This window comes from Delphinus delphis, chromosome 4 (genome assembly GCF_949987515.2).
Source record: "Delphinus delphis chromosome 4, mDelDel1.2, whole genome shotgun sequence".
Lineage (NCBI taxonomy): Eukaryota > Metazoa > Chordata > Mammalia > Artiodactyla > Delphinidae > Delphinus > Delphinus delphis.
This window is the reverse complement of record NC_082686.1, coordinates 87,122,403-87,150,160: the sequence shown is the minus strand read 5'-3', so window position 1 is coordinate 87,150,160 and position 27,758 is coordinate 87,122,403. Positions and strand designations below refer to the sequence as shown.

Here is a 27,758-nt window from a genome sequence, read left to right as displayed (position 1 = left end):
GGAGAGATTTTATATGTAGAGCTGCCCTGTGGCGGCAGGGAGATAGCTGTTGGAGTTTCCCATCACCTGTTGCATCTGACTGTGTGATTGTGCACACCTGTCGTGGCCTCGAGACCCTGGGCATTGACCCTGGTGTCCAGATCTCAAAGAAGTGTGAGACAAGGCCTCCGCCTGCCAAGGACTGCAGTCAGGCGGAGGAGACAGGCCAGAGTGGGCTGAAAGTTAAAGGAAGTAGGAGGCATGTTGTGCTCTGTGCTCAGTGATGGCCCAGAGAGCAAGTTCTCTGGACTTCAGAGGAGGGGGAGGTGGCCTGGAAGCTGAGCCTGTGGAGGTTTTGAGAAGTGGGTGCACCTTTGCAGAGAGCACATGAGTTACTTCTTCTGCTTGATTGGCAAGGGGGAGGTTCGTCTCACTGAGATGTGCTGTGCTACAGCTGCCGCTCTGGCTTTGCTGCCGAGAGCCTGGAATCGGGATCAGAACCTGGGGTTCATTCTGGTTCTGCTCTCTGCAGGCTGCATAGTAATCTGGTCGTAAGACCACTTTCAGTTGACAGACCTTTGTGGCACTTCTCTGCAGTTCTCGGTTTCCTTAGCTGCAAAATGAGGAAGATGGTAGAACCTTCTTCACAGGGTTACTGTGAGTATTAAACGAGGTGACATGCAGCACCATTATTAGATGGAGACAGCTTTATCCTGAGCCCACCTCTGTCTTCAAAGGTGATGTGGATCTTCCACTCTGCCTCTTCGGAGTATCCCAGGCAGAGTGCCTGGATTTCCTGCAGAGTACAGCATTAAAAAGCCCAGTTCAGGGCTTCCCTGGTGGCGCAGTGGTTGAGGGTCCGCCTGCCGATGCAGGGGACATGGGTTTGAGCCCCGGTCCGGGAAGATCCCACACGCCGCGGAGCGGCTGGGCCCGTGAGCCATGGCCGCTGAGCCTGCGCGTCCGGAGCCTGTGCTCCGCGATGGGAGAGGTCACAACAGTGAGAGGCCCGCGTACCGCAAAAAAAAAAAGCCCAGTTCACATTAAAGCCAGTTTAAAGCTTCTCCCGCTACAAAGCTCGGGAGGCTTGGAAACCAGCAGTGTAGAAGGGTCAGCGTCGGCATCCTCCGGTCTTTGTTTGTCCTTGCTCCACCTCTTTGCCTCCTCCCACCCCCTCTGGCCCCTCCAGAGTCAAGGATCAAGGGTTGGGGGGATTGGAGACAAGGCAGAGCCTTTGCCTGAGCTGGTGCGTTTGCTCCCTCTTGGCTGCCATGAGTCTTCTATCATGGCCGGCCTTTTTGTGGGGGGCACATTAGTGGTTCTTCACAGATGCCCTCCACCCCTGCTTGTCCCCTCAGGGACCTCCACAGGGACCTTTTATCTGATACCCTCCCCGATGACCTCTGTAACCCCCCCTCTCCCCCCCAGCTCCTGCTGTAGTCTCCTCAGCTGCCCTCCCATCATCTTATGCAGTGTCCTTTCTGGGGGAGCCTGGCTGCCTTCTGAGCTGTCCTTTTAGCCCCCGGGGAAGGTCACACATCCTCGTCAGCCAAAGTTGTCCTTGCTCTTCCCATCCTGGCAGCTGCAGGCAGCCTCCTTCCGCTTCTCCAGGTGAGGGCAAGCTCCTGGGAGCTCCACGAGCCCGGCAGCTCTGCAGTGGTTGCCTGGGGTGTTGCAGAGCCATTTCCTTTACTTTTTCTCCTGTTCTCTCATGGGCGGGGCGGGGTGGGGGGGGACAGGAGATGCTGTAGACCTCTCCTCTTCTTTAACTTCCTTCAGAGGAAGTCAACAGGAAGAGCCCCATCCTGTTCTCATGTCAGGCTCATAGCACAGTGCTTGGTACATAATCAACATCCAGTGCATGCTGGCCGCTATCACTATTTAGCTAACGGGGGCTTCAGTTTTCTTACCTGAAATCGGGGCTAATATTAATCCCCACCCTGCTGCCCACTTAGTGCTGCTAATGTGTATGAAAGTATTGTGAGTTGGTTTTATTTTTATTTTTTAGCCTCAACAGAATGGGATCTCACCACGCATGTTTAAGGCCTTTGTGAGCAGGAGCCACCCGGAATTCTCCTCCAACAGACAGCAGGATGCCCAGGAATTTTTCTTGCACCTGGTGAATCTAGTAGAGGTAAGTCAGTCTTCAGAAATGCTCAGAAGGGTTGTCAGAAGTGTGCCCACCCCAGCGTGCAGTCCCCGCTGGTGTGGCTGGAATGCTCCGCCCCCCCACTCCCCACCTAAGTTTTTCCCTGGCCAAGCCGCTTCAGAGTCGGCGTCTTTGGGCCTTTCTCTGCTCGGACTGCTTGATGTAGTTGCCCCTCGTGCCCGGCCTCCTGGGCGCTTAGGGGACTCTCTGTTCTCCTCCTAATTTGAACGTGTTCTGGGAGTGTTTATCCATTATTTCATTTGCCTTTTTTGTTTTTTGTCTCTCTGATAAGCTCCTTCAGAGTTCCATGTGGTGTTTGGTGTCCTCCTGCCATCACTCTGAGATGGTCACTCGGCTCAAAGCAGAGTCGACTCACATTAATAAATGCTGTGGTTTTTTAAAGGCCTCTGAGAATTCATGATTAAAGGCTTTTTTCCCCTCTCTTAAAAAATAACTACTTTTTTCCTGATGACGGATGTGTTCCTTGTGGAAACATAGGCACAAAGGAGAAAATCAAAACCTCCCATGCTACCTGCTCCCACAAACAAGCAGTGCTAACATTTTGGTGTCTGACCCTTTCCCCCTAGGCATTTTCCAGGTGCTATCCATTTTCTACGTGTTGGTTTGCGAGCAGTGTTTTTCACTTAACCTTTTGTGAACGTTTTGCCACGTCATCACCTACTGGAATATAGCATGATTTCTTTTTTATTTCTGTATAATTTACATTAGTGCATTTATATAATCATATCATACATGGCTTAATTTTTCCAGGGCAGTCCTTGATTTTTTTTTTTTCCCTTTCTCTTTAGTTGGGCTTCCACATCTCCTTTCTTCTAATTCTTTCTAGGTCAGTCCCTCTGACATGACTTTTAATGGCTGCATAATATTAATTCACATGATGAACTATATTTAACCAATCTCCCATTTTTGGACTTTAGGTAACTACCAGTCTTTTCCTGTACTCTGGTGAACTGGCATGCCCAGGGGGAGCGTTTAGTAACACCAGATCTTTACACCAGCTTTATATTTGATTCTGTGCTAATTTTTATTCATGGCTTAATATCCACAAATTTACTAACTTGTTATAATCCAACCTTCAGAGGAACCGCATTGGCTCAGAAAACCCAAGTGATGTTTTTCGGTTTTTGGTGGAAGAACGTATTCAGTGCTGTCAGACCCGTAAAGTCCGCTACACGGAGAGGGTGGATTACCTGATGCAGTTACCTGTGGCCATGGAGGCAGCAACCAACAAGGGTAACGTTCTAAAGTGGGAAATGAGCAGTGTGCTTCTTCACACGTGAAAACCCTCAAGTCAGCGATATTGCAGTTCAGTCTCTGCGAAGTCATATCAGGAGCAGACCCAGCCCGGACGGTGTCTGGTTTGCATGTCTTTTTTCATCTTTTCCTCAGTCCCCAAAAAGAAATGACTTTCTTTTGACATTTTTGTGGAGGGCTTATGGAGGGAACCTACTTCAGTGCCTATAAATTTGACTAACTGGTTGGTTTAGAGGCAGCTTAATTTAGAGGAAATTATTTGTAATTTAATATTATCACTCACAAGTTGTGTGGAAAGGCTGAGGGGAGTGATCAGAACTGCATGTTATTTTTTGTTTTGTTTTGTTTGTTTGTTTTTTGGCGGTACGCGGGCTTCCCACTGCCGCGACCTCTCCCGCTGCGGAGCACAGGCTCCGGACGCGCAGGCCCAGCGGCCATGGCCCACGGGCCCAGCCGCTCCGTGGCATACGGGATCCTCCCGGACCGGGGCATGAACCCGCGGCCGCCGCATCGGCAGGCGGACTCCCAACCACTGTGCCACCGGGGAAGCCCCAGAGCTGCATGGTTTTTTTTTGTTTTTTTTTCGCGGTATGTGGGCCTCTCACTGCCGTGGCCTCTCCCGTTGCAGAGCACAGGCTCCGGACGCGCAGGCTCAGCGGCCATGGCCCACGGGCCCAGCCGCTCCGCGGCATGTGGGATCCTCCCGGACTGGGGCATGAACCCACGTCCCCCGCATCGGCAGGCGGACTCCCAACCACTGCGCCACCAGGGAAGCCCCAGAGCTGCATGTTTTGATGTGAGACATTCAAGCAGAGAGAGGCCTCTTAAAAATAATCCAGCTTTGGCATCCGAGTAAGATGCCTGTTGTGGGAGATAAAGTGTGGCAGGGCTCTTTGTGGGGCGAGGATCCTTGGAAGGGTCTCTGGACCTTGGAAGCAGGAGGAAGATGGGGGGACCTCAGGGGAAGGTTCCTTCAGTCAGTCTGATCTGGTTCTTCCCAAGCAGAATAGATGAATGGTATTTCTTAGAATTAACGTCTTAGAAGCAGAAAAAGGAGAGATATCTGCTAGATTTCTTATTTCCTGTGAACTGGTCATTTTTGTAAGGTTTAATGACTCCCTGGCTGGCGTTTTTCCTTTTTTTGTTTGTTTGTTTGAGGTGTAGTTACTTTATTGTGTTAATTGGAAAATGGTGATTATGATGATTTTAAGATGAAACGATTTCCATTTTCTATAAACTCATGCAGCTTTTCACCCGTTTTTAAATTCTTATTCATTATACAAAGTAGAAATGGGGGTGGGGGTGTCTGTGGTTTGTTTCCTTTTTAGCACTAGGCTTAATTGCTGTCTCTTGCCTACCTTGGGGATACTAACATATTGTGCTCAGTTCTGTGATCCTAACTCAGAATTTATGAGTGGTAAATCTCCTTTTTTTTTTTCCAGAAAGGAGACTTAAAATTTAGTCTCAGGAAATTGATTGCTGGGAACACCTAATGCTAGCATCCTAGATAGAAGTCCATCATAAACTGATTTTGGACTGGGGAATGAACTGTAAAAGCATATTCAGATGTGTTTAAGAAAACACAAAGGTATATCAGTGTGTCTAAAACCTGATAAATCAGAAGGGATTTTTTTGTAACAAAAGAAATTCCCAGAAAGGTCCATTTGAAATCTATATAAAATTTTGACTTACAGGTAGTTTCCAAGAGCAGATCTGCTGACCCTTGGGAAGTTCACGGTGTGCTCACTCCTTTTTCCCTTGGTGTGTAACCATTTGAACAGGGATAGTGTAGAAAGGCCTTCTAGGTTGGCCGCTCTGCTCTCTGCAGTGTCAGGTAACGCCAACACGAAGTTGTCTTGGCAGTGCTGGGTAGGATCATGGGCTGGGTGCCTTGGATAACTGCAGTCCTTATAGTTCATCCTGCTCTTTGGCCTGCACCCTCCATGACCTCTAATCATAGTGAAGGGCCGGGAAGAGGTGAGCCCTTGGATTTCTTTCAGTGTGAAATTCTCTGGTGTGAAGACTTTGTGATTAGAGAGTGGTATTGGGATCAAACCAGCCTTGACCTCTGGACAAATGAAAGTCCAGGTTTGCGGATCACTTAACAGCACATGCGTGGTCTGAACCTCTCACCTGGGCTGGAGTTCACAGTTCCCTCCCGTCAGTCTCAAAGGGGAACAGGCAAAAAATTATGAATGGCTCGATGCGTCCTGGCAGTGCCACTCTAAACAGGATTTCAGCAGGCTCCTCTGGTTCTGTGGAGGGCAGCAAGTAAGCAATCCTGCCCCACCCCAGAAACCTTCAGTGAAGATGGTTCATTGTTCAAGGGGGTCTTTTTCATTTCACGAAATTAAGTGATTGCGAAGTCATTCGTTTGCTCTTTTATTCAGATGAACTGATCGCCTATGAACTAACGAGAAGGGAAGCAGAAGCAAACAGAAGACCCCTTCCCGAGCTGGTTCGTGCCAAGATACCATTTAGTGCCTGCCTTCAGGCCTTTTCTGAACCAGAAAACGTTGATGATTTCTGGAGCAGCGCCCTACAAGCAAAGTCTGCGGGTGTGAAGTAAGTGTGTGCGCGCTTGTGTGGTGGCAGTAGGATAAGGAGGGGGCCTTGAGAGGTGGGGACCGGGTTAGGGGAGGGTTGGGGGGCATCGTACAGGTCTGCATGCTTGCTCATGTGTGGCAAGATGGGATTATGATTTGCACAACACTAGTTGTTGTAGACCTCACTTGTGTGAGACCTGTCCAGTAAAACAGGCTTGTTGTAATCTGTATCATGTGCAAGGGAATGCTTTTTTTTTTTTTTAAGCCAGGTTGTAGTTTATCCCTTATAGGGAATTTGCGTTTTCTTTTCATTTTTTTTTTTTGTCGAGGGTATAGCCAAGAACCCTCCCCATCCATGGCAAGATGATATTAATGAAGAAATTAGAAAAATACTTATGATAGTCTTAAGTATTTATACTCCACTGTGATAGATTTTTGATTCCAAAATGAAAGATTTGGCTTAGAACTTGGTGGCTGTGTGTACCTGCCTGGAGATCCGGGGTCTCAGGGCATCTCAAAGTGGACATCAGGGCTCCTGAGCATTGTTCCAATGAGCTGCCCAGGACGTGGTCAGGAGATGTTCTGTTTCTATATTGTGAGCCTTATTGTCAGGTACATTAAAAAAAATTTTTTTTTCTCCACTTGACACCTTAATTGATTTAATACAGTCAAGTCTTTGCCGGCACACTTCATATAGCTGGAGAAAGAGTATTTACAGTGGCCTAAAAAGGGGGAAGGTCTAAAAGTTAGGCTCTGGTAGTCTTACTACTTCTAGATATGCTTCAGCCATTTTTCTTCTAGGCTATGCCTGAGCTCTTGTTGATGTGAAGGGCAGGGAAGCATGGACGAGCTACTGCTGGCTGTTTTTATCACAACTTCAAGTAGCAGTCAAACCTGAATTACTTATTCTGTGTGACAGCCATCTCTCAGGATGCCTCTGTTTCAGATGACGACTTCATGTGTTAAAAATGGGAAAACAAGAATTTATTTCAAGAGCTTAAAAAAAGCTATATTTTCTTACAATAATTTCCTTTAAAAGTTTCTTCATATCTAAATGAGATTAATAATAGTTCAATTATCCATTATCCATTGTGGGGTAAGTTTTCATCCGAGGACTGCTCAGTTTTGGAGTGTGTGTGTGTGCGCGCGCGTGTGTATGTTTGTGTGTGTCCTTGAAGATAACAGTTGGTGAGCTGGCATGTTAAATGTTCGAGATTCTCTTCACTACAACTTGGACACATCTTTGGGCAGTTAGAAAGCTACACACTATGTTATATTAGTGGTGGAAACAACTTTTTTCTTTCAACTTTTTGAAATATATACAACATTGTGTGAATTTGTGTACAGCGTGTTGATTTTTATTTATGTTTTCCTAAATTTAATTATTGACAGTAGGCTGAAGATTCTTCAAACATCCTTTTCTCTTTGTGCTTTAATTCTGATACTGTATGGGGTGGAAGTGATCGGGGGCTTTCTAGGCTTAGAAAGCCCCCAGCATCACGTGTGAGCTGCAGAGTGGTCTTCATTGGCCTGTCCACTTGGTCACCCTTTTGTGCTCTTCAGTAAAGTGGTGGCGAGTCTTCCCTAAGGCCCAGAGAGTATGTCACTCTCTGGGCCTTAGGGAAGGCGCCTTCTCATCACTAGGAAAAGGCCCATCTTTAAAGTGGAGCTAGGAGGTGTTAGCTTTCCACAGAGACAGTTTCTGATCCCTGGGAGATCTGGATTCTTCTCCTGTGTCCACTTCCCAGCTTGCGTTCTATCCTGGGGCAAAGTCGCCACCCAATTCCTTCTTACACCTGAGTGGAGGAATAATGCGTGCTGACTTGATTTTCTCCTCAAATGCTACAAAATATTTAGTTGTAGGCAGTGCTAACGTAATTAACCTAGAAGCCTTGAGGAGGGGTCTCTGTTTTCTCTAAGCCTTAACAGTAGATATTAAATTTTCTCTGTCTTTTGCATACACACATGCTCTTATGGTTAAATGTTTTAGGGTAACAAAGCAACGACCATTATGGCACATTTATTATTCCCGGTTATGTGCTAAGTGCCTCCCATCAGTTATCACTTAAATCCTCTTAGAATTGCTACGAGGTAGGTGCATTATTCTCCCTATTTTACAGACGAGGAAATAAAAGAAGTAATTGGCCACTAAGTGGCAGACTTGGAATGCATTCAAGTTCAAAGTTTAAACTCTTAATCCTTGTGTTGTACACTGCCCGCATATTTCTTATCGTGCTTGCTTATGTTTGTATCTTTATAATCCTTATATAGCCTTGTTTATTCCTTATTATACCTTATCATGTTTCAAATAATAGTTTTGGGGAAACCAGTTCAGTGGATTCCTAAAAGATCTTTTTTTCTTGCCTTTTCTTATTGCCAATAGTATAGACATTATCTCCTTATGATGTTAATTTGGGGCCTTGAATTTTTCTTGTGTTAGACCCAGAGTCTGAAAGGCCAGGAAGAGGCAAAAGATGTCCTCTTGGTAGATCTTGGGTCAGTATGGACCAGACATAAAGAGCCTTCCCTTAATTGGTCCTGAACAGACAGTGACTGGGAAGAATATTAGTGTTTGGAAATTTTATTCACCCAGCAAATATTATTGCTCATCTAGTATATTCTGGGCAATGAATTGAACAAGACCCTCAAGCAGCTCATGGATTAAGGGTCAACAGGGAGAGATTTTGTCTTGACCTTTATCATTTACGAAGAGAAAAGCACGGTGTGGGGTTCCAGAGCACAAGCTTTGGGTAGGCTGGCAGCGTTGGAATCCTCAGCATAGAACTTATTGGTATGTGACCTTGGCCAAGTGACCTCACCTCCATAAGCCTCTTTCCTTATATGTAAACTAGGAATAATAAAATAACTTTCTTTATAGGGTTGAGGTGAGGATTAAGACAGATAAGCTACATAAAATGCTTTGTACAGTGTCTGGTGGAGTAAATATATACTGTAATTGTTACTACATTACTTTTTTTTTTGCCTTGGATTGTACAATTTGGTTGATTATCATGTTTTCAACATATTTAGTGGAAAGGATAGAATTGTATTTTTTTAGCGACCAGGTTTTCAATAAAATAGTCAATTTCAGGGAGAGGGACAGTTTATATATATTTAAGGCTTTCATAATGTTTTTGCCTGAATTGTAATAAGTGAACAATTGTTATATTTTAAATAATAATAAGTTGTCAATAGATAAAGTATTGTTGTCAGGCACTTAGGACATAAAGTTCTAAGCACTTTATGTCGTAACTCAGTTCCCGTAACAATTCTTTGAGGTAAATTTGCTCTGTGTCTGTCTAGACCTTTTTGAATGATTTATATTCTAATGGTATTTATTAAATACATAACTTCTCAAGAAAAATTTTAATTCCAGGAATGATTTTAGGAATAAGAGGGTAAGTGGTGTATAACTTTGCTGGATTGAACAAACTTGATGTCCCAAGCCTCTAATGAATGAATGCCAAGTATTCATTGAGATTGAACACATTTATATTGAGCAGTCGTCACTACATGTGTGATTCAGCTTAAGACCCTATAGAGGTTACAAAGATGAATAAGGAATCTTTACCTATTAGGGTAAATGTAATGTGGGCACCATCTAACCTGCTTTCTGGTACTCTTACGTTGGTAGCTACCCATAACAAAGTGATGTGTTAAATTATCCCTCGCCAGTCCCCCCAGCTGACCAGCCTCGAGTTTCCTCCACTGCCTCCCACCCCATGGTATTACCGGCTGATTCCTCAACCAGATACTGACTGCAGAGCAACTGCAAGAGGGCTCCTGAACCACAGTTTGGAAATCATTGATTTACTGAGGACTTTTGGTTGATTTCACTATTATACATTTTCCAGTTTTTAAGTGAATGTGGTAAGAGGAAGGGGTCAGAGAGGACATTTTTACAGTGGTTGAAAATACCAGATGGAGTTTCTTGGGTTTTGGTGAAACTGAGGATTCATCTATATTTAAGAATGGTAATGTATTGATATTACTGCTTCTCAGAAGATAGGAAAACCTAATTAGAAGTAATGTATAATTTCTGGAAAGTGAGGCAGGCTAATGATAGTTCAGCTCCTGGTTTTTGAAGAACTCCCTTATATTATTGCCTGTACCCTTCTATCCTCCTTATGATGGAGAATTTGAGATCCAGAGAGGGTAAGTGACTTGCCTGTGGCAAAATACAGATCGGTGACAAACCAGGTCAGTGTCCAGGGCCTCGTGGATTCTAGCTCTTTCATGACAAAATAATAATCATGCTGATTCCTTAGATATACACAGCACAGTCTTGTGTGCCAGGTGGTTTCATGTCATTTCATGAACATTGCACAGCCCTGGCAGGTAGAAATTATTATTATTATTATTATTATTATTTTTTTTTTTTTTTTTTTTTTGCGGTACGCGGGCCTCTCACTGTTGTGGCCTTTCCCATTGCGGAGCACAGGCTCCAGACGCGCAGGCTCAGTGGCCATGGCTCACGGGCCCAGCCGCTCCGCGGCATGTGGGATCTTCCCGGACCCGGGGCACGAACCTGTGTCCCCTGCATCGGCAGGCAGACTCTCAACCACTGCGCCACCAGGGAAGCCCAGGTAGAAATTATTAATAAATCTATTTTGTAAATGTGAAGATGAAGCTTCAAAAAGGGTCCAATTTGGAGTGAATTAAGTAGCATCCAAGCCTTTTGACACTTTTTGGACAGTCCTCTGCCCCTGAACCGTGGCTTCTCTTGTACACTAGGGGGCAGCAATGCATTAGCGTTGTTTTCTGAATTCTGGGAAGATGCATGTCACATAGAAGGCAGTGACTAGATTTGAAAAGTAGAGTTTGTAAGGAGCATGTTCTAGAATCTTTTATTTTAAAAGGTACCTATAGTATCTGTCTACAGCTGATTTTCTTTTTTCCATATACCTACTGTACCCACATTGACACTTAAATGGAAATGGTCGTTATAAACAAGATAATAAATGTGGAGAGAATGAGCTGGAACCGGGGCATGAATTTGGTGTATAAGTTATAGTTTGTGCATAAAATTGTCAAACTCACGTTCAGGCAATTAAGCATTCCTGAAAGTCTGAAGTGAAACTTAAGACATTGACCATATATATTAATTTTTTAATTTAAAGCCCAGATTTAGATATATACACACACCTTTAGGATCCATGTGGCCATGGATTTTAGGTGCAGTAGTATTTTAATGAGGCCCTGGCATTTCCAATAGTCAGCCTCAACCAAATTTCCAATAAACCCTCCTCATGGAAACTCTGTGCTACCAGTTACTCTTAGTGGGAGCAGGTTGGGTGTGTGTCAGGATTGCTCAGGGAGCTTTTTCAAACCTACACAAACACAATGCACAGGTGCCCACACACACCTACAAATACATATAGTAAATTCTAGCAAGGGTTTTAGAAGAAAACAAATGTTTATGGTTGAAAACCACTTTTCAGAAATATAAAATGCCACAGCAAAGTAAAAGTAATAATTTTGCAACGTGCCCAAAATCATCCTCAGGGACCACATGGTCCTCTGTTAAACATTTCCTTCTCGTGAAAAGGCCAGGATGAACGGTGAGGTGGTGAGTGTGTGTCCACTCGGGTGTGTGTGCGTGTTCCTCCTCATCAGTGCAGCCACTGGAACTGCGGGGTGTGCCTCAGACACAGCTTTTGATGCTTCGTGAACTGTATTCATAATTCTTATTGCCTTGTTTCATTGATCTAATCCCCTTGTGTTTCCCAGAACATCTCGCTTTGCCTCATTCCCTGAATACTTGGTAGTGCAGATAAAGAAGTTCACTTTTGGTCTTGACTGGGTTCCCAAAAAATTTGGTAGGTATCTTTTGCATGCTTTTGCTTGTAACATCAAATTAGCTGTTTAAAAAACATGGCATGTGAAAGAGCCCATGTGGCTGGCTGCCAGAAACAGTTTCATTTCATTCTTTTTCCGTGATTCCCACTTTTCTCTTTTGAAAGATAAGAATATATGATAAGCACTGATAGTTAAAAAAAAAAAAAAAAAAAATTATTGCCACATGCTAACCCATCCCTCTAATAATGGGTTCTGGAATGACCAGATTCTAAGAGTGAAAACAGGAGCCTCACGTTATCAAACCATGCTTCCCGAACTTGAACAGATCTTGGTAAAATGCAGGTGCTGATTCAGCAGGTCTGGGGGTGGGAGGGCCCAGGAGTGCTTTATTCTAATACGTTCCCAGGTGATGCTGATGCTGCTGGTTCGAAAACCACGCTTGGAGGTGCAAGTAATTGAAAATATACTCTCTTCTTAGCATCTCGCCTCTGCCTCTGAAGCAGGCAGGTGTGGCTAATGACATTTGCTTAAGTCATACGCATTTTGTTAATAATAACATGAGTATAGTCAGTTGTATTAAAAAGTCAAGAAAGGGATGTGACTTTGGCTGAAGTGGGCTTTCTTCTTGCTAATCTTAAAGGCCTTGACCATTGTTAGAGGTTAGCTTTCCAGACAATGCAGAGGAACATTTTCTCCATCATCTCGATTGAATATCAAGGTGTTCCTAGGCTGTCCTCAGGGCAGTGGAAGGATGTACAGTTTTACCTTCTGATTTCTCAAGCAAGTACTTCAGACTGTTCGCCAGTCTTTTAAAGTTTTTATGTTTTTGAGCACTTAAAAAACAACAATCAGTCCCTATGCTGGTTAATTAAGCACTCATCTGCTCATCTGAAGGCAATAAGTAAAAAGAATTGTAAAGTCGAGGGAGTGATTTCCCAGAAACCTCTGGCACTAACAGTTTGCATAGCACTTGTTTCCACGTGGCATTATGCAGCGTGTGAGCCTGTAGTTTATCCTGCTTTTCCTGGTGGAATAATTTTGTGGGCAGGGAGGAGGGCAGAGGGCAGGCTGCTTGTCACTCAGCCTTTCCTCCTTGGACCTGAGAGAGAAAACTGACTTCTCAAGACTTTGAACTGCTTTGGAAACAGTTTTCTTATTTTTCTTTGTCCTTCGAATATTGGTAAAGGATAAAAAACTCAGATCAGATTTCACAGTCTTGCTGAAATTAAAGCAGCCTCAAAGCTTTCTTTAATGAACCTGAAATTTTCTGTTGAGGAACAGTTGTATTGATTTTGTTGGTCAGACATTGTGTTTGATTTTGCTGTCTGCTGAGATTTAAATTTTTTTTTAACTAAGCCTTTTCTTTGGGTGGTGGTTTTAAAAATAGGATTTACATACCTAGCATCATAATTGGTTTTGGGGATAGTATTTTCAGGTTCTGTTTGCAAGCCCGAGAGGCATGTCCTCTGCCAACATTTGAACCCATTTTCCACTAGGACCATATCCGAATGTGTGCAGTTATAAATCTCAACGGGTTGTTAGACTGATACATTTTGTATTTGAGTAAGTCAACACAATGACAACTGGGCTGAGAAGTTAAAAAAAAAATGTTCCTCAAGACGAATACATTTGAGGTTCAATTAATTTCTTTAAAGCTTCATTCTTTATTACCTTAGGTAGAATAATCACAGTACCCATCATGATCTGAGAAAAGGCATAAACTACAGGTTGCAAACTCAGATACCTAATAAGGACAGGGTGATCATGTAAATAAAAGAAGTAGGCTGGGTGTAGGAAACAGGTAGCCGTAGCAGTCTTGGTCTTCCTTGGGTGTTCCCATTTTGCATGAAGACGTGGATTAGGAAAACATTTCTCTGCCATAAGAATCAGAATAGCACAAATATGATGCTCAGGGTCGTGGGAGTGGTGGGTCTGTGACAGACGGGCAGGGAGGGTACACGGTGCCCTAGGGTGGGAGCTAAAGATCAGCCCCAGGCGGTTGTTGCCGTGTGAGACTCCGCTACAGGTGTTTGTTTTTCAAAATGAGTTGGAAATCTGGACTTCTGAATTACATTTTCCAATTTAAAAATTGGAATTTGTTGCCAACATTTTAAAAACATCAAGCAGAAAGTGTCTACAAGTGTTCTATGGGCTCCCAGTTTTCAACCTCTGGTTTCCCTCATTTGTTCTTGTTCAGTGTGAAACCCTGCCTCTGTGTTTCCCCTGACTCTGCATTAAAATCCTATCAGTCTCAGTGAGTCTTCTGGTCCCGTGATTTACTCCAGGGAACTGTAAAGCATCCCTTGGCTCTGCCTAGACACTTGTGCATAGAGTTAATGGTGTTGGATTTAGGAGGTGATTGTGGGTATTTGGAGAGCCCAGTGAATATAATCTCTCTCGTTTTGCAGATGTTTCTATTGATATGCCAGACCTACTTGATATCAACCATCTCCGAGCTAGGGGGTTACAGCCAGGAGAGGAGGAACTTCCGGACATCAGCCCCCCCGTAGTTATTCCTGATGACTCAAAAGGTACCATCTTCTGCTAGGAGGACCTTCTCGACCCCTCCCCACTCCTGTGCTGGAATGGTCCCTTTTCTTCCACCACTCCCTTGTCCCTTCCTGTGTTGCAACCCACTGTGGACACACAGAAGTGAAGCCTGGCTGCAACTGTAAGCTTACAGTAGTCATGGGAAGAGGCACAGAAACCCATCGTGAGTGGTCGAAATGGGCCCGTGGAAATCACTGGCAGCAGAGGGCAGCAAATCTCCAGAAAGTTTTTAGGTTACGTTGCCTCTGACTTTGCCTCCCTCCCTGCCTCCCTCTTTCCCCTAATGGGCCTGTGGGGAAGAGAAGGGGTGTGTTTTCAGTGGGCTCTTCGTCTGGGGGAGCCGTATCCTTGGAGTACCTTTAGAGAACCGAAAAGGGAAGTTCAACCATGTGTGTTGGTTTTAAAAATCTTGCCCATGTCTCACCTCCCCATCTTTGTCACTGCTTCATAGCAAGGGAGCAGTTTGGGTTTCTCTTATCTCTGAACCTTAAAGTAGTCCTTGTTCAAAATACTTAACTTTTAAAGGGAAAAGGACATGCAAAAAATGATTGCCTTTGTGAGTCCAAAAGCAGTGTGGAGAAATCTTGGTTTCAGAATTAGCTCAGTTATTCTGGTGAAATCACTTTCATTCTGGCTTTGTTTGCCCACCTGTTTACTGTTCACCTTCGTAATGAGTTAATTAGGTACATTAGCTAATAGTGCCAGATGGCTGGGGGCCCTGCCACCACAGGATTTCCATCAGCTGAGCAGTGTATATTATTGGTGACCATGTTGGGGTAAGGTGAATCCAGGAGGAGCAAGCTAGGATTCAGCGTCGGCACCTGTGTTACATTATTCTCTAAATGCTAAATTACAGAGGACGGAGAGCAGGGAAGGGGCCTGTAGGTGGGGCAGCCTGGGTTATGTGGGGTACAGGTGGTTCATTAAAGAGGTTCTAGAAAGAAGAGATCAGTCTTGAGTGTCAGAGAAATACAAGATGGTTTATTACCATTGCTCCTGCTTTCTCTCATGTTCAGTAACAGTCCTTAGTTTGTAATTATACAGAGTTCTTAGAAGTACAGGGAGAGAAATTATTTAGTTCAATAAGATGATAAGCAGAGCGTCTTGTTTATCTGCTCTAAATGCCTGAAACCTGGTATTCTCCCTCCTTCCTGGAATGACTTTATGTCGTGCAGCCTGGGGTGGTCTGACGGGGGGACGGAGGGGCTGACAACAGTGTGGGATCTCAAGGCGGGGTGGGTGGTGAGCAAGTGCTCCGGATTAACTCTTTTTCTTTCTCCAGAACACTTTGCCGTGGTTTGGTCTCACTTCCCTCCCTGTCCTTTAATTTCCAGATCGCCTGATGAACCAGTTGATAGACCGTATGTATCTTTTATGTTTTTTTCTCAGTGTCCTACTGTTGTTACCGGTCTAACTCATTTATCTGTGTTCTGTACCTGTGTATGTGCAGCTTTTCCGGGTGGGCACAGTCCTTGGTCTGCAAGTTGAGGTAGCAGCAAATCTAAACCAGTGACTTGGTGATTAGGTGGCCCTGTGGTTCACGAGAGTGAACATTAGTGTGAGAGCGAAGCAGCCCTGAGCTGGAATCTCAGCTCTGCCATTTGTGACTGTGTGATCTAGAATCGTTAACTTAACTTCTCTGAGCCTCAGTTTCCTCGTGTGTGAACGGGGGATAATGATGCCATTTCTTCCCTCCTTGGCCCCGAGTAGGCCTTCTTCTGCAGTGATGGCACAGTGGCCTGTCACTTTTTCCACTCCTGCTTCTGGACACATAATGAAGGTCTACCACTGACAGGACGTGGTAGTATTAATTAATACTCTTAAGGGTGTTAGTTCCATCTGATTGTTTGTCAATTTTGTAGTCGTTTAGTTCTTGTAATTACCTGTGAGAGTTGATACTCTTGATTTTCTAAAGAACATGAAAAAAATAAACTATTTATAGTGAATATTTAGATATTAATTAGCAGGAAGGAGGAGTGTGTAACACAAAATACTCTGAATCTTTTTGTCTACAAAGCCTTTCTGGAGACACTGTTGTTAATGTAGAAGTTCAAGTGTTTTACTTTGCAAACGCTTTACGTGTTCGATCACATGGCGTAGACCTCCCTATTTCCTTTCTGGGGCCAATTTTGATTTGCTGATTGCTGGGAAAGGCTGTTAGGGTCAGCGAGCGTCATGGGCGAACCATTGCCTCTGTAAATAATCTGATTGTAATGATAACAATATTTTTGAATGGTTACCATGAGTCATGTTGAGTTTATTACTCCATAAATTCTTTCAACTGTATTTAACTGTACTATTAATACAAAGCCCAGATTCTTGTTTGAATGTCACGGTAAGAAGGGCAGAGTAGGTGACCTTTTATACAGGATAAAACTGAGACCTAGGAAAGTTCAGAGACCCAAGAGCTAGGACCAGAGCCAGGGCTAGGCATCAAGCATGCTTTTCATGTCACTCGACCTTTTCTGGAATGTGAGGAGTTTCGATGCCCCTGACCCTGCAGAGAGCCGGCCTCCAGGATCTTGCCCCAGGGGAGGTGATGGGTGGTTGGAACTGTGTCAGAGCCTGTGTGACAGTGAGCATTCAGCCATTTTCCATTTTCCCCCTGATCTAAGCCTGCTGTCTTATCAGCAATAACCTATGTTCAGCAGGAGAAAACAGTATTATCTTGGGTTAATTTACATTTATATCCTACCTTTCTCAGATATTTAAAAGGAATAACTTTGATTATTTTCTTATTCTAAAGTGAAAAGATGTGTAGAAATTATGGATTGGTGAAAACAGTCATCTCTGGTTTCATCTATAACCACTATTAACATTTGGCATCTGTCCTTCTACTGTTCTTTGCCTGTGCCTGGCTCACTGTATTTTCCCCAAAATGCAATTATACATTTTCAATTTAATATACTATTATATACATGCATACATTTATTAAGCTGCATTACTTTAACTGCATTCTGGGGAACAGGGTCTTTTACAAGGTGTTGAAAAGTATTCTGTAGAAAGAGTTTCATAGTTTCTTTACCACAGGAGTCTTTTTTGTTGTTGTTACTAAAATTTTAAAATATTTTTAATATTTTATTTGACTGAAGTATAGTTGATTTACAATGTGTTAGTTTCAGGTGTATAGCACAGTGATTCAGTTATACATATATATATATATATATATACACACACACACATATATATATATTCTTCTTTTAGATTCTTTTATAGGCTACTGTAAAATATTGAGTATAGTTCCCTGTGCTATACAGTAGGTCCTTGTTGGTTATCTGTTTTATATATAGTAGTGTGTATGTGTTAATCCCAACCTACTGCAGGAGTCTTTATTATAGGACTTTAGAATTTTCACTACATTAATGCACACTGTGAATTTCTAGAGAGAATTGAGAATGCAGGTTTAAAAAACTTATTTGACCATGGAAGTCCCTTGTTTTGTGGTTCAGTAATTACATCTCTCTTAGAACACTAGGATTCTCTAGAACACATTTGGGGAATCACCGCTGTCCTACATCATTGCTTTCTTAAAATTTTATCTTGATAGGATGTTTTGTCTATCCTCTTGAGAGAGCACTTTGGTAAATACATTTTCAGTACAATTTTTGTAGAACAGATGTCTCTGTTCTTCAGTTCTTCTACTGATTGCTGTCTTTGGCAGAGTTTTCAGTAGATTACAGACCTCAGGACATGGAAAATATAAGGGGTATGTTTTGTGTTCCTGTTCCCTCCCCACCTTTGGTATAATTTGAGAGCACTTTGTAGATGTGTATGTGTACACACACGGACATACATACACACCCATGTACAAGTATACATATGCATACAAGCATGTATATGTGTGCATACACATACAGATCTATATTTATGTCTGTGTATCGATAAACACACACCTCTCTACCAATATCTATGTATTATTGTGAAAAGAAAACAAAATCTGTGTCTAAACCGAAGTTAGGTTTGTAAAGCAATCTTTTTTAATATCTTAAATATATACAATGAACAAACACATTCTTCTGTCATAACATTGGGCTCTCCATTTCTCAGAGCTGATCACATTCTTTGATTGCTAATATATCTAAAAGCCTGCTATAACCTTCTGTGAGATTTAAGGAATAGGCTTTTTGGCCTGTAGATAATGCTTTTCTCTTCAGATTTCAGCAGTCCGTAGGAGAGGCTGCTGTAGTGGTCTTGAGAGTGATGTAAGAGACTGAAATGGTTCTGGGAATACACTAGATCTCCCCATAGGAAATTAGAGAGTTGTTTTTCAGTGCTTGGATTGTTCAGGTAATTACCATGGTTCCTATTCGGGTCAAAGATTAAAACTCAACCCAAATAGCTTAATATTTGGATGGCTTAAAACAAAACACAGTTAAACCACCACGTACACGTTAAACAAAATAGCCCGTTCTTCGGGTAGCATGTGGATAAGGGGCGAAGAGAAGCTAAGACAAGAAGAAATAGGGTTGACTTTTTTACACCAGAATATCCTGTGTGCTCTGTAGCATCAGACATCGATGAGTCATCGGTGATGCAGCTGGCCGAGATGGGTTTCCCTCTGGAAGCGTGTCGGAAGGCTGTGTATTTTACTGGAAATATGGGAGCCGAAGTGGCCTTCAACTGGATCATTGTTCACATGGAAGAGCCAGGTAGGTGGTCAGAAAATGGGATGGCTTTGGAATCTGATGTGATCCTCAGTGATGTTAACCCTTGGTCCTACTGCGTCCTCTGGATGTGTCCCAGAAAATGACCTTTCAGCTCATAATCTGCTGCATGAGGCTGGGGGATGGTTATTTTGCCCATGTAGCAAAGTCACAATCTTTGTCTTTCCTCCTTTTTTACATAATAGCTTTGTTGAGGTTAATTCACCCTTTTAAATTGTATAATTCAGTAGCAAAAAGACCATTGGAAAGATATGGGATAAACTTCTAGCTATGAGGAGGACTTGAGATAGAAAAATGTGCGTGAAGAAATAGGGGCTGTTTAGTTAGCTTTTACTTTTATCCACTTTATTAAGCTATAATTCACATACCATATAATTTCCTCATTGAAAGTGTACATTTCAGTGTTTTTTTTTAGTAGATTCACAGAGTTGTGCCACCATCACCAGTTAATTTCCAAAAAGAAATTCTGTACACGATAGCAGTCCCTTTCGCGTTTCCCCTGCTCTCTCCAGCCCCCGACAATCACTAGCCTACTTTCCGGCTCTGTGGATTTGCCTGTTACGGATGTTTCATATAAATGTAATCATACAATATGAGATCTTTTGTTTTTGGCTTCTATCACTTAGCATAATGCTTTCAAGGTTCATCTGTGTTGTGGCATGTATTGGTACTTCATTCCTTTTTACGGCTGAATAATAGTCTGTTGTATGGATGTACTATATTTTATTTTTCCTTTCATCTGTTGGTAGACATTTGGGTTGTTTCCACTCTTTGGCTATTATGAGTAATGCTGCTATAAACATTTTGTGTACAAATTTTTATGTGGACATGTTTTCATTTGTTTTGAGTGGAATTGCTGTGTCATATAGTAACTCCACATTTGACTTTCTTAGAAACCACCAAATTGTTTTCAACAGTGGCTGTACAACATTCCCATCAGCAATGTATGAGGGTTCCAGTTTCTCCACATCCTCACCAACCCTCGTTGTTATTGTTTTTATTATACCCAATCCATTGGATGAGAAGTGGTATCTCATTGTTGTTTTGATTTGCATTTCCCTAATGGCTAATGATGAACGTCTTTTCATATGCTTATTGGCCATTTATGTATCTTTGAAGAAATGTCTCTTCAAATCCTTTGCCCATTTTTAATGAGGTTATTTGTATTGTTGAATTCTAAGAGCTCTGGATACAGGCACCTTATCAGATATATGATTTGCAAATATTTTCTCCCATTGTGTGGGCTGTCTTTTCACTTTCTTGATGGTGTCCTTTGAAGCACAAAAGTTTTTAATTTTGATGAAGTCCAATTTGTTTGTTTTTTTCTTTTGTCACTTGTGCTTTTGGTGTACCTGAGAAACCATTGCCTAAACCAAGGTCACAGAGATTTTCTCATATGCTTTCTTCTAAGAGTTCTGTAGTTTTAGCTCTGACATTTAGGTCAATGATCCATTTGGAGTTAATTTTTACGTATGGTGTAAGGTAGGGGTCCAACTTTATTTTTTTTGCATGTGGATATGTAGTTGTCTCAGTACTATTTGTTGAAAAGACTGTCCTTTCCCCTTTGAATGGTCTCGGTAGCCTTGTTGAAAATCAGTTGATCATAGGTATGTGGGTTTATATCTGAACTCTCAATTCTATTTGATTGGTCTGTTGATCTATATGTTTACCCTTACGCCAGTACCAGACTGTCTTGATTATTTTAACTTTAGGTATTTTTTCTTCTTAGCTCTAAAATGTTGTTTATTTCAAGACCCCCCATAAAAGAAAAGGGCCTGAGTGTGAATATTTTCCCCAGATTTTGCCGAGCCGCTGACCATGCCGGGTTACGGAGGAGCAGCTTCTGCTGCAGCCTCTGCTGGGCTGGATAACCAACCTCCGGAGGAAACTGTAGCTCTCATTACCTCCATGGGATTCCATCGAAATCTGGCTCTTCAGGCGCTACGAGCAACGGTAAGCCTGGGAGACTGTATGTGAACACCTTCTTCTTGTTGGAGGTAGTTTGTGTTTTGTCAGTAGAGACTGAAACTTTCCAATGTCCTTTGATCGTTTTGAATCATGTCTGTCTCATGCCATACCCCACCACGCCCCACAAAGATTTATTTGTGTGTAGTATATATAAAGCTAAAATAAATGATTGAGGGAATCATACAGAGATTTTAAGAATAAGGAGATATTTTAAAAAGGAGGGAGATAATACACTGGGGGCAAGTTGACCCAGCTGAAAGAAACTCTGTATCATCTTAATATTTATAAGCATGAGGTCAGAGACTTGACTTGGAGCTTGCTTGTGGCCTTAGAGCAAAGAGGGATGCTTGAGATCCTGTGTTCAATAAGGCATTTCTTTTGGAGAAATGGTGCTTTTTTGATACCAAGACCTTGGAGCAGTGTCTCTCAAAAGTCCTCATAGAGAAGTCTCCTTGGAATTCTCTGCTTTTGTTTCTCTCTACAGAGAGAGAGGGTTTTTCAGGTATTTGTGAAGTCCTGATATTATCAGGAAAGAAGGGACCAGGAAACGGGAGGGTAGACGGAACCTTTCCTTTTGCAGTGCAGATATCTGTTTAGTATTGAGGGAGGAAAGTACTTTTTTTTTTCACACCATAATCCATTTTTGAGTGGATATCTGCTCCTAATTCCTTCTTACTTATCCTGACTGGTTGCCTGCTGAGGTCCCTTGCTGAGGTCACAGCGGCTCTCTCCTGGCTCTGGGCAGTGTGGCTGGAAAAATCTGTTTCCCTTTAAAATGCTTGAAATGTCTCAACCAGAGTTTGTTTATGCGGGGTACTTGCTTATGCCCCAGTTATTTTACTTGCTTGACTGTTTAATTGGAGAGTCTACATCTAAACAAATTCTTTAACTCACCAAGTGATACCACAAAGGGAGAAGACAGAAATGTTTTTATGATCCATTGATTTGAATTACATGGAGTTCAGTTTAAAACAATGTAACTTAACCAACCAGTGTCGTCATCATTAATCAAGGCATCAGTCTTGTCTCTCCTGCAGTTCAACCACTTTGCCAACATTTAGGAGAGGAGCTCTGACACAGTACTCATGTTGGCTTCCCTCTACCCTGCATGGTTATCTGTACAAAATACAGTTGGTAGAGAAGATAGCGTGTGCGATTAGTGTGGTTTTGGAAAAGGCTGCACTGAAACAGATGCCTTTCTCTTTGGCATTTTGCCTCCCATCATTATCAGCATCAGCCCACAGAAATGCCGAGCTAAGACTGATATGGGCTTTGCAGTGCCGACCTGCTGCTGTGAGCTGTTTTCCAGCGAATCCAGTTACAGACTTCGGTTGGGAGACTTGCAGAATGTCCACGGAAAGTGTGTTTCATATGCAGGGTCAGAGCTTCTCACTCAGAGGCACTTAGGACTAATGAATTCAAGCCTCCTGTCCTATCTGCTTGACATCCTGGTTCAAATGGTCAGGATATAATGAGGCCCCGGGACTGCTTACATTGTAAAAATGTTTTGTTTTATTAGAATAGTAACCTGGAAAGAGCACTGGATTGGATCTTTAGTCACCCTGAGTTTGAGGAGGACAGTGACTTTGTGATCGAGATGGAGAATAATGCCAACGCGAACATTATTTCTGAAGCCAAGCCTGAAGGACCTAGAGTCAAGGATGGATCTGGAAGTAAGTTCTTGACTTAGCGATTGTCTGAGCAGTCGTGATTGTACATTCGGTTCGTGCCCTTCCCTCCCACTCCCAAATATTAAAACCTTTGCCATCATTTAAAAGTTAGCACAGATCCCAGCTTCTCATAAGTGGTGCACTTGGCCACTTTGCATAGGCCAGGGTGATCTGAGGAAGTCTTGGGCGGACTCAGTCATGTCACCTGGTAGTGTGTGTGCCTCAGTTTAGTGCCAGCTCTGACTCTGTCTATCATCTGAGGTGAAGTTTCATCGTGGACCATGCACGTTTTTGTCCAAAAGAGAGCATTTATTTTCGTGGTGGTATTTTTGAAGAGTTGAAAAGCAGTCTTATAACCTTGACCCTGTTGTTGCTCATGATCATTTTCTGAAGGGCTGTCAGGATGGCAGGAAGAGGTGCTGTAGGCCCATGGGGAGCCTTCCATCAGCGAACACTTACATATGTCACTCTGCCGACTAGGGCTCTAAGCACTTTACCTAAGCACTCATTTAATCCTCACCACACCCATTATACAGGTGAGAAAACAGAGGCATAGAAAGATGAGGTAACCTTGCCCAAGGTCACATAGCTCTTCAGAGGTGGAGCCAAGATTCAAAGTCAGAATCCATGTTCTTCAGCCCCGTGATACCCTTCTTCTCGGGCTGTGCTTGCCTACAGGGTCAGAGCCCGGCGGCCGTCACCTGCTGCGGTCAGGTCCCAGCCTGCTTGGCTCTCAGTGTTATCTCCTCTGCAGCCCCAGACCTACAGCTCACGTGCCTGCTATGGTACCACACCACCAGCCTGCTCATCCGTCCTCAACCGTCTTCTCCCTACTTCCAGGCCTTCGTTCAGGCTAATCCTTAGCTGCAAACTGCCCCTTTTTTCCCATCACAGCACACTAAAATCCTCATCGTTATTCAGAACTTGGCCCCAGATTCCATTTCTCTGGACCACTTTCCCAGGTTCTTGTCATAATTGGTCCCTCTTTACCTCACATGCTGGTAGTAATTATACCAATATTAACAATCCTTCCACTTGTGTCACGTTTCATCTTCACAGTAACCCTGTGAGGTAGGTACCGTTATTATCTCCATGCCACAGATGGAGAAACTGAGGCAGAGAAGGCAAAGTAACTTGACAAGGTCACTGTGCTGGTGAGAAGTAGAACCGGAATTCCAACCCCAGCAGCCTCCCTGCAGAGCCCGTGCCTGCAGCCACTGTAACGTAGTGTTTGTTCTGTTATTAGAGGTATCAGATTCATCTTGAGATAAAATTAGTTGGGTAAATACCTGTGTCTCCCAGCTGACTGGGAGCTCGTGGAGGACAGAGGCTATTTTACTTTTATAAAGCTTGTGGTGTCCAGTGCCTAGAAAGTATCAAGTAAATAATAATTGGATTTAATTAAATTTACCATAACAGCATTTGCTCCTATGATCGTATGGCTGTAGCTCTACTCATTAATGGTCTTACCAGACCTAACACATATGTATTGATATAGCTCTAGAGACAGAGAGGGGGAGGGAAACTTTCTTCTTCTTTTATAGAAAATAGGAATTTCTTCACTGAAGTTGTTTTAATCCAACTAGACTGGAAAAGGATGAGCTGTAGTTCTCCCGACTTCCACATTCATCTAAAGGGTCTTGTATTACTTTTTGGAAATCATTGGCTTGCTTGAAACATTAAAAGCTGTTATGGACAAGCATTATTCAATAATTCACGAGCAGGACTTATTATGTGTTACATGTCCATCGGTTCACTCCTTCCTTGATTTTCAGTAATGGACTCTTCTTTAGGGAAGGTGAGTTCTTGCAGAAAGAATAAACCACAAGATGGGGCCGCTGTAGAGCTGCCAAGGTATTTGGCTGCAGAGGGAAGGAGCGTCTGATCGTTAGGGTTTCCTGTCTTCTGATGGAGCTTGGAGGGACCAACCATTCTCTCAGAGATGGTCATTAATTATACAGAACAGCCACATCCTCTCCTCGGGCTTACTGAACTCAGAGTGACCTGCACGTATTCCTGGTTTTTGAGTTGCATCCTTGAGTAGGATGTCATGATGATGTTTTTGAGCACCCTTGAATTTAAAGGCACTCTGGGCCAAACTCTATGGCTTTACTCCTCATTGCTCCCAAATTTTGGCACTTATGGGTGAGGGTGGGGAAGGAGACAGTGATGCACTATGAGAAATCACATATGGGATATGCAGAATCTAAGAGCAGCAGGCGGTGAAAAATTTAATTATGAAAAAAGCATAAACCACCCTAACTCACCAAATGCATTCTGCGCTGGATTTTATAGAAGAACAGACGTTTTTAAAGTAACTTTTCCATCAGTGTGTCTGGCCCATGGGAGGTGATCAGCAAGTGAATGATTGAATGAAGAATTAAATGAATGCCAGGTGGTAGTGGTCACAGGGATAGTTTTTTTAATTACCTCTACTAAGTACCATTTGGAGGAATTAGCAGTGTACTGTTGCATTCTATTCTATTCCCTTTTCACAGGAAAGGGAAAAGATGATTTCTTGTACTTTGCTGCATTAGCACCTGAACTCATATGTCACTTTTTTCCTTTTACAAAAATTAACATTTATGTTGTTTCTTTTTCTTATAATTAAAAGGATGTATAATAATTTTAGCAACTGGAGAAAATACAGATATAGGAAAAGAGGAAAACAAAAATTACAATCCTGCTACCCGGTCATAACCCAGTCACTGTTAAATGTTTTGTGTATATTCTTTAGACCTTTCTTTGCAAATATATAAAAATGAATATAAAAATGTATATAAGAATATAGCATTCTATTCTATACATGCTATTTAAAAAAATTTGAAGTATAGTTGATTTACAATATTATATTAGTTTCAGGTGTACAACATAGTGATTCAATATTTTTATAGCTGACACTCCACTTATAGTTATTACAAAATAATGACTATATTTCCCTATTCTGTACAAGATATCCTTGTGGCGTACCTGCTTTACACTATACGTGCTATTTTATAGTCTGCTCTTTCCGTAACTGTGGGTGTACTTTATGTAAATCTAGGCCATTGAACATATATTAATATTCCATTGTACCATAATATATATACCTAATCTTAGGCTAGTTGTTGCTTAAATAAAAGACGATTTCAGAAAGAGTTTTAAATAATGGGGTTATTTGCACATTTGGAAGGTGATGGCAGTGATTTTTAAATAACACATTTCTTAAAGGATGAATGCAGTTCACAGAAGTACAACAAATGCCTCTTTCAATCTCTATCCAGGCAACAAACATTTGTTCAGCTTTTCATTTTCTTTCATTTCTTCCCTCCTCCACCCCCTCCCTTCCTTTTTTCTCTATTAAAAATAATGCTGTAATGAACATTCTTGAGCTCTCCCTTATTATTTCTTTAGGGTAAGTTTCTGGAAGTGAAGTTTTGGGGTCAAAACTGCGTATTTTTGAGATGTGAATACAGATGATCCCATCACCAACCTCCCCACCCCCTGCCCCGCCCAAAACACAGCCCTGCGCTCCTGGTTCCCTGTCCTTCCCAACAGTGCTGTTGGCCGAGCACTCTTCATGTGTTTTATATCTTTATTGCCTAGTTGTTTTTCTTGTGTTAACCGCTTCCTCATTTCCTTTGCCCATTTTCCCATTTTTATTGAGGTTTTTAGATTTTTTTTATTGATTTGTATGAGAGTTTCAAATACTGTAAATTAGTTTGGGAATACCTCGTAGCTTTACAATATTGAGTTTTTCTGGCCAGAAACATGTTACCCTTTTCCTTTGCTTTGTATCTCCCTTCTCCCACCCCTGCAGAGCTATACGGTTTTCTCTATAAACATCTGCCTTCTTGGTTTAGTTCTCAGAATTACATTTTCTGTGTTACTTATGAAAAACATTTTTCCCCATTATATTTTCGCAATTGTTCCTGCTGAATTTTGGAAAGTTCCTGGTCTTGTAATTGGCCATTCTCCAGGGATGTGATTAGAATTACATTAAATTACATGAAATTCAAAGGTTCCACTCCGGGAGATGTGTATTCTGTGTAGGTGAGTTGTTTGCATTCCCCAAACATTGTTTTTTACCTTTATTTTGGTTGGTGAATTGGCTTGGACGTTTGACTTGGGGGTAATGAGGACAATTTAAAGGTTTAGGTGATTTCTATTTAGGAGCAAAATGGAGAGCCAAAACAGACAAACCAAGTAAAACCAACAACAGCGTTTTCAGGGTTCTTTTGTAAGTAGCAGGATTGCTGAGCCAAACTTGTCTAAGCAAAAAAGGGTGTCTTGTAATATAAAAGCTGGAAAGTCCCAGGAAGACTTGACTCTGGGCATGCCCTTGACTCCAGGACTCAAGCCCTTTTATATGAGTATATCTTTTGCCTCTGGGGTTGGTTCCAGTCTCAGACAGGCTCTCCCTCATGGCCACAAGATGGCTGCCAGTGCCTCCTACTATTGTATCTTTCCAGCAGAAAGAGTCGTGTCCCAGAGTTCTCAGCAGGTGTCCTGGGAATGTGAGAGTCTGTCGTGTACCCTCCCCTGTTGTCATGTCTGAGCCGAGAAGGGAAGGGTTAGTCTCTTCAAAGCACTGGTTTGAGTGTGGGCCTAGACCATCAGAATCAGGGTCACCTGAGAACTTGCTGGAGATGGAGATTCTTGGACCTCACCCAGGCCTACTGAATTAGGCCCTCCAGGGGCGGGCTTAGCGAGGTGTGGTTTAACAGACCCTCCAGGTGGTTCTAATTCAACTTAAATTTGAGAACCACCATTTTAAACAGCAAGATTAGTTTACTCTTACTTTAAGATGGAGGATCGTGGCCGCTGGGAGATCACTCCAGCAGGTTAACGCTGAAAATAATGACAAGGTAGGTGTTTGAATTGGAAAAACAGTGACTGGGATTAAAGAAGCACTTGTATCAAATTCTTCCTTTAGGGAATATGTAATTAAAAATTACTATTGCCATCTTTTTGAATGAGGAAGTAATGTCATTGCATGAAACTCTTTCATTTAAATGTTATCTACTTTGATTAAAAGGATTTGTGCTATTAACACTTGGTGAAATAGTAGCTGTCCTTTACTGAATGTCTACTAAGTGCCAGGCATTTCCTCTACCGCTTTTCCCTGGCTCCTTACAGCAAGGTATTCGGATGAGAAAGTGGTAGCTGACAAGGTTAC

General features: G+C 42.6%; 1 protein-coding gene across 1 annotated transcript in view; it reads left to right on the top strand.

The window, feature by feature from the left end:
• USP13 (ubiquitin specific peptidase 13) overlaps nt 1-27,758 on the top strand; it is a 121,022-nt gene that overhangs the window by 73,050 nt on the left and 20,214 nt on the right. Inside the window, exons 11-19 of the mRNA XM_060011089.1 lie at nt 1,988-2,113; nt 3,229-3,382; nt 5,794-5,968; nt 11,680-11,768; nt 14,157-14,279; nt 15,633-15,659; nt 18,804-18,947; nt 20,761-20,915; nt 22,450-22,603. Of these exons, the coding sequence (XP_059867072.1) occupies nt 1,988-2,113; nt 3,229-3,382; nt 5,794-5,968; nt 11,680-11,768; nt 14,157-14,279; nt 15,633-15,659; nt 18,804-18,947; nt 20,761-20,915; nt 22,450-22,603 (1,147 nt within the window). The remainder of the gene's footprint in view (nt 1-1,987; nt 2,114-3,228; nt 3,383-5,793; nt 5,969-11,679; nt 11,769-14,156; nt 14,280-15,632; nt 15,660-18,803; nt 18,948-20,760; nt 20,916-22,449; nt 22,604-27,758) is intronic.